This window comes from Schistocerca americana, chromosome 2 (genome assembly GCF_021461395.2).
Source record: "Schistocerca americana isolate TAMUIC-IGC-003095 chromosome 2, iqSchAmer2.1, whole genome shotgun sequence".
Classification (NCBI taxonomy): Eukaryota; Metazoa; Arthropoda; class Insecta; order Orthoptera; family Acrididae; genus Schistocerca; species Schistocerca americana.
The window spans coordinates 305,305,009-305,321,999 of NC_060120.1; the positions used below are offsets into that span (position 1 = coordinate 305,305,009).

At 38.8% G+C, this 16,991-nt stretch overlaps 1 protein-coding gene across 5 annotated transcripts in view; it reads right to left on the bottom strand.

Moving 5' to 3' along the window:
- LOC124590946 overlaps positions 1-16,991 on the bottom strand; it is a 278,651-nt gene that overhangs the window by 214,794 nt on the left and 46,866 nt on the right. For 3 of the 5 annotated variants that reach the window (XM_047131690.1, XM_047131687.1, XM_047131691.1), the window contains exon 1: positions 13,087-13,335. The exons of the other annotated variants lie outside the window; for them this stretch is intronic. In XM_047131690.1, coding sequence (XP_046987646.1) covers positions 13,087-13,331 — 245 coding nt within the window. In that variant the 5' untranslated portion in view covers positions 13,332-13,335. Of the gene's footprint in view, positions 1-13,086; positions 13,336-16,991 lie in introns of those variants that run through there. 5 annotated transcript variants of the gene reach the window in all.

The window sequence follows — 16,991 nt, forward strand, 5'->3', positions numbered from 1 at the left end:
GGTTTCAGCCATTAAGGCATTTGTCAGCAGTCGACACACACACACACACACACACACACACACACACACACACACACACGCGCGCAAATGCAACTTGCACACACGTCTGCAGTCTCAGAGAACTGAAACTGAGGTATCGCAACTCAGCATCTCCGCTATATGGTGAGTAGCAACTTTCCTTATCTGGTATTGTATAATGGACAAAATATGTTTTGTAGCACTTTCTCTGTGATAACCAGAAATCAGTGTCGAGTGCTGAAATGGTCAGCCACATTATGATCAACTCAGAGAAGGGACGCAGCCGTTCTGTCTTTGACTGCGTATACTATGATGTGATGTCCTCCCTGCCAGCACTGAAGACTCGCAGCACCTGGTCAACATTTTTCTTGTGTGCAGTCAGTTGAGTCAGGTTCAATTCCTGCTATTATTATTATTATTATTATTATTTTCATTTTATTTTATTTTATTCCCCCCAAATAACTTTGACTTATACATGGAAAATTAATATATTCAGTTTAGTTATGACTTCCACCCTTTTAAGTCAAAATACCATAGGTGAAGTTAAAAGCTACTATATGAGGAAATATACACTGAATAACCAAAAAATCTTATACACCTGTCTAATAATGTGCAGGGCCCACACAAGCACACAGAAGTGCCGCAGTACAACGTGGCATGGACTCGACTAATGTCTTACGTAATGCTGGAGGGAATTGCCACCATGAATGCTGCAGGGCACTCCATAAATCCATAAGAGTATGAGGGGGTGGAGACCTCTTCTGAACAGCACATTGCAAGGCATCCCAGATATGCTCAATAATGTTCATGTCTGGGGAGTTTGGTAGCCAGCAGAAGTGTTTAAACTGAGAAGATTGTTCCTGGAGCCACTCTGTGGCAATTCTGCTCATGTGAGGTGTTGCATTGTCCTGCTGGAATTGCCCAAGTCTATTGGAATGCACAATGGACCTGAATGCCTGCAGGTGATAAGGCAGGATGCTTATGTACATGTCACCTGTCAGTCATATCAAGACATATCAGGGGTCTCTTATCGCTTCAACTGCACATGCCCCATACCATTACAGAGACTCCACCAGCTTGAACAGTCCCCTGCTGACATGCAGGGTCCATGGATTCCCACTCGATACAATTTGAAATTTGAAATGAGAGTCGTCTGACCAGGAAACATGTTTCCAGTCATCAACAGTCCGATGTTAGTGTTGACAGGCCCAGGTGAGGTGTAAAGCTTTGTGTCATCAAGGGTACACAAGTGGGCCTTCAACTCCAAAAGCCCTTATCGTTGATGATTTATTGAATGGTTCACATGCTGACACTTGTCTATGGCCCAGCACTGAAATCTGCAGCAATTTGAGGAAGAGTTGCACTTCTATCACAATGAACAATTCTCTTCAGTCGTCATTGGTCCCATTCTTGCAGGACCTTCTTCTGGCCGCAGCAATGTCAGAGATTTGTTGTTTTACTGGATTCCTGATATTCACGGTACACTTGTGAAATGGTCTTACAGGAAAATCCCCACTTCATCGCTACCTCGGTGATGCGTGTGTCATCGCTCGTGCACCGACTGTAACACCACGATCAAACTCACTTAAATCTTGATAATCTGCCATTGTAGCAGCAGTAACTGATCTAACAACTGTGCCAGACACTTGTCTTACACAGGCAATGCTGACTGCAGCGCCATATTCTGCCTGCTTACATATCTCTGTATTTGAATACGTACGCCTATACTAGTTTCTTTCATGCTTCAGTGTAGCATGAAAGTGTTTTCTGTAGATGATCTGATAAAGACGCCCTTTTCCAGTAGATCTTTGGAGGAGAATGTGAGATTTAAAGTAGATCTACTCCAAATGAAAATCCAACAGCACAAGGGTGTGGAACGGGATGCACCAATTTGGTTCAAATTATGTACATAGAAGCCAGTAGATGTCCCTTCAAGTTCCAAGAATATTTCACTTTAGTGGGCTATAGGAAAAGGTAAAATTCTCTAAAGATCTAAATGCACAGTGTGAGCAATTTCTGAGCACCTGTTCATGCACTAGCACTCTAGACCAGTGATCAAGAGCAACAACTGGCACTTTGTAGGTTCGGAGTCAATTCCCATTGCTACCATCCTTCCTTTCTTCCATTTTATTTTATTCTTCACAGTGTTGAACGATTGATTATAATATTTAGATATGTTTTAACAGCTCCATATAAAATGATTATGTTCATTTCAGTTACAATCACTACCCTTGTAAGTCAGAAGGCTATAAGCGGTGATAAAACATAGTGAGTATACGAGGAAATTTAGTCCAAATATGTACAAAATGAGTTGAATCTATGGATGTGATGTTCACAATGCACCTTTCTGCTTTCCATTTTTATTATTCAGAAACAGTCATATGTGGGGTACAGGAAGACTGAAAGATCTAGGACATGCATTAACAAAAAAACATAGCAGAAATCAAATATGTGAACGACATACTTTATCTCAGTTCATTAGGTAAAGCTAATTATCACAATAATATAAAGTCACACCTATCATGACACACGACTTGTTTTTTTGTGTAATATTGTAGCACATTGCTAAAATTTTGGACCAGTTGCCACTGGTATTTGTCTCTAAAAAGTTGGCAACCCTAGGTACGGTTCAAATATCAGAAAAAGGCTGAAAAATGTGTACGAGGTCTGTCTAAAAAGTATCCAACCTTTGATTTTGCCGCTCAAAATAGAGACAATAGCGTGGTGCCAATGTACGCAGTAAAGGAAGAGACCTTTACGTGCATGCGTGAATTTTGTCCCCACCTTCCACACTGTCAGGTCACTGCCTGTCAGTCGGATTACCGATTCTCTCAAGATGACTGAACGTGTTGAGCAAAGATACTGCATTAAATTTTGTCAAAAGTTTGCTGATTCTCGAAGCGAAACAATTCGTAAGATTCAGCAGGTGTTTGGAGTAGATGCGATGGCTGTAACACAAATTAAGTAGTGGTTCAACCTATTCAAAGATGGCCACACATCAGCGGAGGGTGACCAGCGTTCTGGCAGGCCCCAAACTACTCGGAGTGCAGCTGTTTTTGAGAGAGTGCAAAATTTAGTGATGGCAGATCGTTATTTGACCTTGTGGGAGATTGCCCAAGAGGTTGGAGTGAGTAAAGATTCTGCACATGCAATTTTGCGTGACAATCTGAACATGCACTGAGTGGCTGCGAAATTTGTGCCCAAGTTGTTGTCACTGGTAAAAAAAGACCTCCATTTTGACGTTGCACAGGACTGTCTGCACAGAACCAACACTGAACTTGGGTTTCTGAACACGGTGATAACTGGAGATGAGTCATGGGTATACAGGTACGACCCAGAAACAAAAAGACAGCTGTCACAATGGAAGCATCCACGGGCGGGAAGTAAAGTCAAGGTGATGTTAACCATCTTCTTTGACGTCCGTGGAATCGTACATCACAAGTACACACCAGAATGGACAAACAGTGACAAAGCAGTACTATCAAGATGTACTCCAGTGAATTCGTTACGCAGTTCGGCGCAAAAGACCAGACATGTGGACGGCGAAAAACTAGCAACTGCATCACGACAATGTCCCCACACATTCATCCCACTTGATCCAAAATTTCTTGGCCAAACATGGAATTACAGCTGTTCGCCAACCTCCCTACTCTCCAGACATGGCTCCTTGCGACTTAGGGTTGTTTCCAAAATTGAAGACGCCACTGAAAGGATCCTGTTTAGAGAGTGGAGAAGAGATATACGACACACGATGACGAGAGCTGAACACCATTCCAAAAGAAGACTTCCAGAGGTGTTTCCAGCAATGGAAGGATCAGTGGGCTAAGTGTGTGCAAGCCTAAGGGGCCTCCTTTGAAGGGTATTAGGGTCCCAACCCCGTCAGGTATTCGAAATATTTTTTCTGTACAATAATCCAATACTTTTTAACAGGCCTCATAAATTAAATCACTCAAACCAGGAGAATGAGACTAGTTTCATCTGATGAATAAAGAAACTACTGACTGGCCAATTGGTCGTTAAAACCAATCAGCTGTCTCATCACTAGTGGAGGATAATGATTCTGACAGCAGTTCCAGTAAGAAAAGTAGTTCAGTTGCAGGGTATGATGTTTGGCATAATGTGCTGAGATTGAGGAGCATGACCCATAGACTGATTTCCTGTGCACACAATGCAGTTCATACGACTTGAAATCAAGAAATAATTTATGAACTCTTTCTAGGTGAGAGACTACACGAGTTTTTGTGTATATGTTTAGGAGAGAAAAGTAAATAACTAGTTTGACCCCATACAGTGGAGTTTCTTGAATAAAATGAAAAACATTGCAAAGAAATACTTTAGAAATTTACTTAGAAATTAGCTACAAAAACAGACTGAAGTTCAAGCCTTGTTGGCACATAAATACTGAACAAAGCCAAAATGAGCGTAATTAAAGCAATGTAGAAAGCAATCAAGGGACTAGAAAGTGAATTTTTAAGGACTGAACTGACAAAAATTTCCAAATAGTTTTGGTCTTATGTGAAGTCGGTAAATGGACAAGAAACATATGTTCAGCCACATTGTGACCGTACTGGCGTCAGAACACAAGCTCACAGAGAGAAAGTTGAAATTCAGAATTTATTCTTCCAAAACAGTTTGTCTTTGGAAGATCGGAAAATAATTCCTCCTTTCAATCACAGCATTGATACGAGGCTTGTTTTTTTAAGTAAGTACCGTTTTGAAATTAAAAAAAGACGTGCTAAGATATCTCAATAATTTTATTTTTACATGAAAGTCTGTGCCTTAATCTACACACTGACGCCATTACAGTCTGATTCTTCCTTGTTTACATTATGTACTGAGTGTTTAAGATGCCTCCGATAACCGTAAGTCCCGCCGACTGTGAAGTACGGGCTGTTATAAACCCGCCGACTGTGAAGTACAGGCTATTATAAGATTTCTTAGTGCTAATTGCCTAAAAGTGATCCATATTCATCGTGAGATCTGTACAGTTTACGGAGAAAACATTGTGAGTGATGAAATGGTAAGAAAGTGAATGAGAGCATTTAAAGATGGCAGCACATATGTGCATGATGAACAACAGAGTGGGTGTTCTTCGGTCGTTAATGAAAGTTTGGTGCAGGAAGTGGACAATAAGGTGAGAGAAAACAGACACTTTACGATTTCCTCTTTGCAGGATGACTTTCCTAATGTTTCTCGTAGTGTTCTGCATGGCACTATGACGGAGCAGTTGAATTACCGAAAATTGTGTGCACACTGGGTACAGAAAACGTTGACGGTTGTGCAAAAAACCAAACGTTTAGACAGTGCGGTACCACAATGACGGTGATGATGTCTTAAGCAAAATTATTACAGGCGATGAAACATGGGTGGCCTATGTCACACCAGAATCAAAGCAACAGTCCATGGAAGTTGAGCAAGGGCATCATTTTGCTGCAAGACAATGCCCTTCCACATGTGGCGGGTCAGACCAACGATATCATCACATCTTTTTTATGAGAAACTCTAGATCATCCTCCGTACAGCCCTGATCTTGCGCCCAGTGACTACCATCTGTTCCTGCACTTGAAGAAACACCTGGGCGGCCAGCGTCTTCAAGATGATGACGAAGTCAAAACAGTGGTGATTCAGTGGTTAACAAGTCAGGCGGCAAACTTCTATGAGGAGGGTATTCAAAAACTGGTACAACGTTATGACAAGTGCCTCAATAGTGATGGAAATTTTGTAGAAAAGAAGATTAAGGTACAGGTTTTCCTGTAAAAATAAAATTATTGATATATCTTAGCACATATTTTTTTAATTTCAAAACGGTACTTACTTAAAAAACACGCCACGTATAAGAACCAGCATGAACTAATTTCAGGTATGGTCAAAAATGCACTGGAAAAGCATCAGTCTGCTGAAGTACTGTATTTACAAAAGTTACGACAATAATAGTGAGACATGAGAAATATAAATAGAGATACTGTGTATGAATTTGTGCCTGAAGTATTAATTTGAATGATATAGTTCAATTTAAAATGAGCTCCTTTTCTGCTAATTTCATACATCAATAATAAGCATAAAATATTTAAGTACCATATTTGCAATAGTTTTCTCAAATTAAGTTCCAAGCTTATCTCCAAGTAACAAAGCATGTTTCGATTGCAAAGGACTTCATAATCAAATGATCCACTGAACAAATTTCTGTTTTTCAATAGTATACAATTACTTGTGTAAGGAGGGAGGGGGAGAAGGATAGAGCAAATGTTTGTCTTTAATCACAGAATCTCTTCCTCACATTACTGATCATAAAAGCAGATGATTCAGGAATTAAAGTGTTTGGGCACATAAACCAAAGAGAAATCTCAACCAAGAGCTCAAGAGAGACTCAAATCAATTTTATTTAAATGTAATAAATCAAAAGTGGCAGTCGGCTGTCTAACATAAATAAACTGTCATCATCTTCATTTCGCTTTTATCCTGCATCAAATCAGGTTGGAGCATTTGTAGTACTTCTCCACTTTCCCCCATTCTTCTTCTATTGCTATTTTGTTCCAGTCCAGACTCCTCCTTAAATTGGAATTGATCGAGTCAACCCATCTTGCTCTGAGTCACCCTCTTGGCATCTATTGTTCGTTTTGGTATTCTTCCACCTTCCATTCTCTTTATATGTACAAAGCATTTTAACCTACTCTTTTCAGTTCGATCATTCAGTTTTTCTACTCTCGTCACTTTCTTACATATTCATTCCTCACTTTGTCTCTCTTCATTTTCCCTAACATACTTCTTAGGAATTTAATTTCACTGGCTTGGATCCAACTCTCCTCTCTTCTTGCCACTGTCCAGGTCTCTGATGTGTTTGTCAATATAAGTGTACGGTATGTCTTGTAAAGCACTTCCCTACAGTTCTACATCTACACTCTGCAACCACCATGAAGTGCATGGCAGAGAATACATACCATTGTATCAGTTACTAGGGTTTCTTCCCATTCCCATGGAGCACAGGAAGAACGACTGTTTGAATGCCTCTGTGCATGCAGTAATTGTTCTAAGCTTATCCTCACAATCCCTATGAGAGTGATACATAGGAGGTTGTAGTATATTCCTAGAGTCATCATTTAAAGCCTGTTCTTGAAGTTTGTTAGTAGACTTTCTTGGGATAGTTCGTATCTGTCTTCAAGAGTCTTCCAGTTCAGTTCCTTCATATCTCCAAGACACTCTTCCACAGATAAAACAAATCTGTGACCATTCATGCTGCCCTTCTCTGTATACGTTCAATATCCACTGAGCAATATTCTAGAACCAGTTGCACAAGTAATTTGTAAGCAATGTCCTTTGTACATTATAGACTGATTGCACTTCCCCAGTATTCTACCAATAAACCCAAAGTCTGGCACTTGCTGTACCCATGACTGACCTTATATGATCATTCCACTTCATATCCCCACAAAGTGTTACATCCAGGTATTTGTATGAAAAGTGTTACACTCAGATATTTGTATGAGTTGGCCGATTCCTATAGTGACTTACTGATGTTATAGTCATAGGATACTATGCTTTTTCGTTTTGAGTAGTGCACAATTTTACATTTCTGAACATGTGAAGTATGTCTCCAATCTTTGCACCACTTTGAAACCTTGTCAAGTTCTGACTGAATATTTTTGCAGATTGTTTCAGACAGTACTTCATTATAGACAACTGTAACATCTGCAAAAAGTATGAGTTTACTATTAATATTGCCTGAAAGGTCATTAATATACAACATGAACAGTGAGGGTCCAAACACACTTCCCTGGGGCACACCCAAAGTTAGTGCTACAACTGATGATGACTCTCCATCTAAGATAATATGCTCCATCCTCCTTTCCACAAGCTCTTCAATCCAGTCATAAATTTCACTTGATAACGCCATATGATCATACTTTTCATAACAAGCATAGGTGCGGTACTGAGACAAATGCTTTTTGGAAATCAAGAAATACTGCATCTCATGACTGCCTTGATCCCATATCATCATACTTTTGATAATGAGCATAGGTGTGGTACTGAGACAAATGCTTTTCAGAAATCAAGAAATACTGCATCTACATGACTGCCTTGTATGCGAGGAAAGTGAGAGTTGGGTTTCACATAAATGATGTTTTCGAAATCCATGCTGGCTGGCATTGAAGAGGTGATTCTGTTCAAGATTATGTTTGAGATCAGAAAATGTTTTAAGATTCTACAACCCTTCTTGCAGACAGAAATGGGCACAGTTCTTTGTTCGAGGTATCTATAACAGATTATAGTATGAAGAGGGGCTAACTCAGCCACAAATTCAGTATACAATTTGTGATGCATTCCACCACCCTGGAGTTGTGTTCAATTTTAGCGATTTCAGTTGTTTCTCAACATCACTGACACCAATACTTATTTCATTCAGTTTTGCAGTAGTACTAGGATTAAATTGGGGCAATTCTCCTCGGTTTCCCTTTGTTAAGAAACAATTGAAAATGGAGTTAAGCGCTTCTGCTTCACTACCCTCAATTTCAGTTCCTGTCTCATTTATTACGGACTGGATACTAACTTTGGTGCCAGCAACAGCCTTTACAAATGAGCAGAATTTCTTCGGTTTCTGAGAAACATCACTTGACCAGTCTTTGAAGGCATCATGCACTGCTCTCTTAACAGCCAAACATGTTTCATACAGCTTCTCTCAATCTAAAGCCCTACATTTTGTTTTACACCTATTTTGCAGTAAGCTTTGTTTCTTTAGAAGTTTCTTTACAGTGACCGTATACCATGGAGGTACCAGAAACCCCCTCCCCTCTATTATGAACTGTTCTACTGGGAGCGCATTGTTTTAAACTCGGGCCATAGTTCCTCTATATGTCTGCCTGTGGTGTAAGTTTCATGTTTCTCCTTGAGATATGACACTACTGATTTTTCTGATTGTTTTAGTTGCCATTTGTAGTACAAGTTTACCAAGGCACTCGCAAATGTTCGAAATTTCACAATATATCACAATACAAACAGGTATTGATACAACTGATGAAAGATTATGCACGTGCGACAAGAGCAGTAAAATATGCGAATACAGAACTACAAATCAGTACATGAATCTTGTACATGCGGTCTCACACAAAGGAAAATGATAAAGTTGGCTTTTATATATAAACAATTGTGTATATCACACGGCTTTTTCACTTAGCTGCTCCTGTTCACACTTCTGGACTAGCGTGTCACCGAAGAACAACACTGCAGCATGAGTTTATCTCAGTCAAAATCGCTAAAATGTGCACGACCAATAAAGCACATCTTCTACCTGTTGCAGCTAACAATTCATTTCCTTCACCATACAACGTCCCTCACCCACTGGTCTACTACATTAGCTGCTGTACCCTTTTATTGATTTCTAGCTCCATACTTGCATTCTGTATTATCATACTACCTGAATATTTAAAGTTTCCCACAATTTCAGTATCCTGTCCTTTGATGTTAATTCATCCTTTACCTTCTGTGTCTACTTTGGTTACCATCATAGTCTTGGTTTTCTACACACTGCATTTCATTCCATATTTCTCTTCTTTTTTTTTTCATCTAAGATGATGAGTTGTTCTTATACATTGTTCCTGTTCGTCCCTCACAACACAATGCCATCGGCAAATAGCAATAACTTCATCTCCCTTCCTCTATGAGGTTCTTTTTGGCTCTTTTACCATTTCATCCATCACTATTATAAATAATAAAGGTGATATCACACTTCCTTGCCTCATGCTGAAGCTTTTGTAATGCATTGCTTGAAGAATTTCAAACGCACATTTTCCAACTCCCTTTTCATTCTTTTCTCTGGGGACACAATTGTATGCTTTTTATAAGTGAAGAAAAGTGGTCATCAGATTTTTTCCCACACTCCCAATGCCTTTCCATCAATTGTCTCATACTGAAGATTGAGTCCATTATTGACTAGCCATGTCAAAAGCCATACTGCTCCTAACTATCCCTGCTCTTTTCCTCTCCTCTTCTTTCCAGTATCCTCTCCATCATTTTTCCTGCTAGTAATATGACTGTAATTCCTTGGCAGTTATCACATATTTGCCTGTCTGCCTTATTGAACATATGAATTATTATTCCCTTTCACCATTCTTCAGGCACACATTTCTGAATCCATATGTATCTTAGCAATATATATAACAAATGTAACCCAGTAGGCCCAGCTCCAGTCGCCTTTACCGTCTCCATACTTATTTCACCTATCTCAGTTGCCTTTCCTACTTTCATTCTTCTGCTAGTTACACTTTTAACAAGGTAAGATCTCTCTCTTCTCCCAGGTCCAAGTCCACCCACTGTACTTCTATCACCTTTTCATTGCTATTTTTCAAATTTAGTAATTTGTCAAAGTACTCTTTTCATCTTTTCCTCATCTCTTCAGCTGCATTATTAGATCCCTATTTTCTCCTTTTACCAGCTTTGTCTTAGCACTTTTCTTCCTCTTACTCCTTATTCCATACAGCATCCTTTTACCCACATTACTATCCTTCTACCAACTCTCATGTGAATTCCTTCCAACTTTTCCTTTTTTCTTCCACTACCACTGCCTTAGACTTCTTTCAGATTTCCTGGTATTTCCTTTGCCTTTCTCCTTTCTGTCTCTGCTCCTCTTTTGCCATGAATAAATAAATATGCAGAATACTCGTGATAGTGGTGGCGGCGGCAGCGGTGGTGGTGGTGGTGGTGGTGGTGGTGGTGGTGGTGGTATGGAATAATGATATCCAAGGAATGTATAGAACAAACAATGGATTAATTGAGATGTCATTTCTAAGATGCTTGGCAAGTGTTAAGTAAAAAGAAGGAGTCTCGATCCCAAATATTAAATGGAAAACTCTGTACACAAGTATAAAACTTTAACAGATTAATAGTAAAAGCTGGTACAGCCATCTAATGACACAAAGTAAGTGGATGGAAAAATGATTATTATTCAGTGGCATTTGAAAGAAATGAAAGAGAAACTAGTCTGAAATAAAAGCATTTTATTCTATTGTAACACGAATTCTGGTGTCAGGGAATATGTATGATAATGTTCTATCACATTATCCATTTGACAAGCCTCTGAATGACTTCAATTTTATGAATGCAGCAGAAACAGAAGGAATTTGTGCACCCCTGAAAGGCACACAGGATATTTACAAGAGAGAATAAATACTTCCTTATTGAGACACAGAACTGCAGGGATAATACACCACGAGCCACATAACAAGTTAAGGTTAGTCCAAGTAAAAACAGTACACAAAATAAAGAGAAATTTCAGCAAATAGATTTATGTTTCATTCATCATTCTTTAGTTGTTCCAAATGTCTTATCCATTTTCACTACTGATTCCTAAAGTGGAAAAAGCACCCATTTAGTAATGTCTGCTCTCGCCCCACGCACTGCCCTTCTTACTAAATACACACTTGCCTCAAATTCACCAAACATTTAACCAAAATATGACTCCACTGCTGGAAGTACAAAACAGTGCTTGCAGACATAGGTGCAGTTAAAAATAAACTAGAGCACATATCGTAGCCCCCTTTGGTGGACTATGGATATTTCTGCTTTGCATAACATTCCATCTACTGATTTCATGCTTGCAAGTGAGTTTAGTTACATATTAAGTGAAAATAAGCACTAAAATATACACAGAAAAAAATCAATGTGATACTGTGTCAACAAAAAGAGAAACAACGATGACTTTCAAACACAAGAAAAAAGTTATGATATATGAGCTCCACAGGCCTTCTACAATGTCAAGCAATGAGATACGACTTCCTACAAAAAAACAAATATTAGGTTGGCACGTAAGTTCATGGCGTTTTTGTTTTGCATGTTAGTATTCCAGTTGCTATGGGTTTATTTATTGACTGTAGTTTATTATTTCAATATTGCTATTTGAGTTTACACATTGTCATTTGGAGATAGTGAGTGGAGCTGTGGACACTAGGTAGTCCCAAGTGGAGAAACTGGAGCATTTGTGATATATTCTTCTGTTTTGAGCTCAACATAGGGGTAACAGGAGCAGAGGCAGCCAGAAACATTTGTGCCATTTTGATAATGCCATTGGGGCAGAGCCCAACAGGTAAATGGTTTTCTTGTTTTAAGGAGGATTGTTTTGACATTAGTGACTCTCCATGGTCAGGAAGACTTTCAGAGTTTTATGAAGATTGCTTAAACATATTAACCCACAATGATCCTCATCGGTGTACTCGAGAACTGGCAATTGCGATGAACTGTGGTTCCACCATCTTGCGACATTTGCATGCCATGGGGAAGGTCCAAAAGTGGGATACATGGGTACTGCATGCTCTAAGCCTTCACAAAAATCAGTAGCCATATGTGCACCTCTGCTTGCTGTTCATCACTTGGCTTGTGAATAACACCGACAATTTCTATCTTGTATCATTATTTGTGATGAGAAGTGGTGTCTTTATACAAATATAAGGAAAAAAGAATGTTTCAGTCCAAACAAAGCATCAACTCTCTGTAGAAAGACCTGAGTGCGTCCACAAAAGATAATTTTATTCATCTAATTGGACAGTGAAAGTGTGGTGTACTAGGAATTGCTTCCCCGAGGTGTAACTATCACCGCTGATGTTTATCGTCCAACAACTGAGATGTCTTCCAAATGCAATCCAAGGGCGATGGCCAGAAAGACTGAATGAAATTATGCTACTCCATAACACCCACCAGCATAGTGTTAGACTGCTAAACGATATACAGGAGTTGAGTTGGGAAGTCATCCAATACACACCTTATTCACCTCATCTAGCACCCTCAGATTTTCACCTTTTCTGCTCTCTATCAAACAACCTTGAGGAACTTCCTTTCTGAACATGACTCAATGAGCTCTTCGCCTCAAAACCACATGATTTCTACATTTGCAGACTCCAAAAGTTAGGCCAGCATTGGCAAACTATTGTAAATAGTGAAGGAGAATATACTATTAATAACTGAAGTCTCTGTTATGTGTGTCTGTTGTGTTTATTAAACTTATGGAAAAACACTGTGAACTTATGTACCAACCCAATAATACTAAGCTTGTATCAATAATCTCAAAAATTCTCCAGCTCTTACCCATTTGTATCTTCCTTGTCAGTCAACAATTTATGTAAGTTTGATCTGCTTCTGCTTCTGCTCTTAAGACCACTCAATGAACTCCTTGTTAAACTGTCTTCTCTCCCATGCACTCTGTCTTTATCTGAACAAGATTTACTTCTCTTCCTGCTACCAGTTAGTGACATTGTACTTCTTCCTCTTTCTTTCTCCATTTCTGAACAAGTCAACATTCTTTCCTCCCAAAGTGTGTATTGCAGCTTCATTAATCTTCAGAACAAAAATAATAAGCCTTGAACTAAACATACAAAAGAAAGCAAAGCTATGCAAAAACAATAATGTCCACAGTTATCTGCTGATACTGGGTATTATCAACAAAAAGAAAGATGTTAGTACAAATCAATCACCTCCAACATAAATTCATATTTTGTCAGACCTGAAATCGTCTTTGTGGGTTACTTTTTCCATGCACATTAAAAAAATCTCAGAAAATATCATGCATTTTTATTAAAAGCTTCTGAAATTTTATTTCATGCAATAATAAGAATAAGAAAAGAGGTGCAAATAAATTAGAGCATGTAAGAGGCAAAAAGAAGACAAAATGATAGCCAGTACAAAACAAATCATTACAAACAGTATAACATCTTAAAACAATGAGTGATAAGCTGATCAAGCTTCTAATAATGCACTAAAGCTTATTTTTTTCCTGTGTTGACTACATGGCTGTACAAAGTACTTCTTGGAAGCAAATACCACAAGGTGTAGATTTCACTACTACATGTAAATGGTTACACAGAAAATGACAAGCAAATGAAACCGTCTACTTACCAAGCCATAGCAGATTAAAGCAAACAAAAGCTGAGAGAAGCACTAGCTTTCAGAATCAAGTGTTGCCTCATTAAGTAAGGGGAAATTTGATAGAAAAATGACTATTAGAGGATTAAATATAATCTAAGGGAGGCATGGTAGCACAGGATGATAGAAATTCGACAATAGTGGCAGCATGCGAATTTGAAAATCTGATAAGCTGAGAGTAGCAAAGACTGCTGAAGACACATCACAGATACAAAAAGGACAGACTAAGAATAGAGGTGTGGATTAGAAATACTGACATCAACTAGGAAAACAACAGAGGAACCCCCATAGTGGAAGTTATGAACCCCCCCCCCCCAAAAAAAAAAAAAAAAACCTCACTGTTAATCAAGCAATCCCTTGATCATACATTTCAATCAATTGTCTTAAATCTTAATTTAAAACAAGGCTACAAAAAATCTGATTTGGATTATAGCAGTTTTTTCAACATTTTTCCAGAGGCAATAGATCATTTCAACATCTCATCTACAGACTGGGTATCTCTTACAGTCTTCCTTATAATTACTTGCACAGTGTCACGTAGTTCCTCACAAAATGCTAAATGTGTCAAGGCAGCACATAATAAAGTACTGGCTTCTGCCACAGCTATGCAAACAGTGACAGCATCTCTATAGTCATTGCAGAAGAGGATTATGCACTGTTCTTCAGAACTCATTAACTTTCTACATGGAAAAGTGGTTTGGTGTCCTAGATGATGTAATTAGGTAGGTAGTTTTTGGCTCTCCTCAACATACTTCAATTATTTTTCCCCCCGCTTCAACAAAAAATGGAAATTTTATGAGTCGTCCATTTTAGTAATTAGACTAATACTACATTCTGATGTCCAGAGCTCATAGATCCTTCAAGACTATTGTTCTCAGAAAATTGCAATCGTCAATCGTTATCCCTCTCAACAAAATCTGCAATGCATCTTTAGTGTCTGCCCCTACCACCTGAAGCATCAGAAGTCAGACATACGGAAACAGTATCCAAGGAAAAGTAGCTGAATAATTCAGACTGTCTCACATGATGTATGTCTACACCAATTAATCATTGTGCAATGGAAATATCTCTAGCAGATAGGCAGACCCTATAGCTGAATTGGTGTAAGAAAATCCCTGACAGTTGGAGTGGGCAGGGCACAGCACCTTTGTGAGAGTACCTCAACAAATCGTGTAATGCAATTTTGTAAACGTCACTATGGCAATGCCTCAGTGTTGCCAGAACTTCACAAATGACTACTGTTTTTGCCTGGAGCCGTCTGCAATTCACAGTAAAATCTGGCAACAGTGCTGCCAGCTGTCATGGTGAATTAAATTAAATTAAATGCAAAGCAGAGTAACGTCTGTGGGGCCCTATCTTTCATGGTCACAGCTTACCCCACCTGCTAGGCTGCAAAACAAAGGTATTGCAATATGTTACATGGGCATTTTTACCAGTACAGCTGCCTATTTCTGATGGCTACTGCCATGAAGAGCACTGAGTCATACACTCCAATTTGTGAGGAATGGATTGCGTAACAATGACAACAGTAAAGGATTTGTCTATTCAAAACCTGAAGGCAAACAAATATTTACTAAATGGTGTGTGATGCTAATTTAGTGCCATTTTACAAGGAACCACACTGATACTTGACCTTTAAGTCCCCTTAATGAACAAACAGCAATTCCCCAAGAAATCTTGTACCACTTAACCACACACATAACTGCTAAAATGGAGGTTGTGATCAGTGTAAAGGCAGAGACAGCTCCACACTAAACACTGCTACATCACATTAACCAATGGGTAAAAGCTGACAGGAAATTCTTGTGATAATTCAGGTACTTTTTGGAATATTGTATAACTACTAATATTAACCTATCGGTAAAAGCTGACAGGAAATTCTTGTGATAATTCAGGTACTTTTATGGAATATTGTATAACTGCTAATATTGCACCATGCACCTGAACATGTCAAATTAAAATTTGAATGTTATTTGTTCTCAGACTTGCTAACCAGCTTTTATTACAAAAACTCAAACATTTAAAATAAGTCCAAGCTGCACCAATGTATTCAAGAGATGTACAGATGGCGGATGAGTGACAAATGGGATTATAGTGCTTGTCAAAACCCATTTTTATCATATGGTTTGAGTGCACCTTCGTCCTTTCCTGTCCATTTTCGCATTTTGAATACTTCCTGCAGTATATTTAGTGTGTATTATAGTGTGGGTTTACCTGTACAGAGAATTTTTGATAGAAGTTTTATAGACCTGACTTTTGTTTATATACTGAACCTAAGGCTTGTAATGAACTATGTTCATTTGCACATATTTGATAAATACCTTTTGCTGTGAATGGCTGAACTAGTGTCTTCTTTCCTGTGACAAAAAGAAAGTTTTGTCATCTCTGTCTTAGGTTTCTGAAATATTGCAAGTTGGTTCCAATTCCCGTTACTTGTGACCTCTGACAAATGTTTGTTTACATTTGCTTCACCTTTTAGAATAACCTTGCTTGTTTCTGAATTTACAGTAGTAACAAACTTAATGTATTAGCAGAGGTTGCAGTCTTCTTATAGCGAAATAAACATAATACATTTCATAAACTCTCTTTAGTGTTTCATATTTGAGGTTTTTTTCCATTGCTATAGATATTATTTGCCCTTGAGTGGATCTGTGGGAGCTGTCATAGGAAAGGGGATAGTGGAATGCATTGTGGGAACTATAGTAAATTGTTTCACTGACAGAAATGAGTAGGGAGGACTCTGGGGAGATCACTGAGGCCCTTTCCTGGAACTGCAAAAGTTGCTGCAGGAATAATTTCATAGTGGAACAGGAAGGAAAGATCTGTGCAGTTGAATCAAGGTAGGAGAGAGATGATAAGGATGAGTGAAGATAGTGGTGATGAGGGTGTTTGGGAACTGGCAATTGGTATGAGGGCTTGCTAGAGAAGGACTTGGTCTAATTGTTTTGTTGTGGCTACCAGCAACTGGTTTCAGCTGCCACAGCTGAGGGGAGAGGAGTCTCAAGACGGTGTAAGAGTAATACATGTGCAGCAAACCACGCTTGTGGTTATAAAGGTTAGGAATAACATCA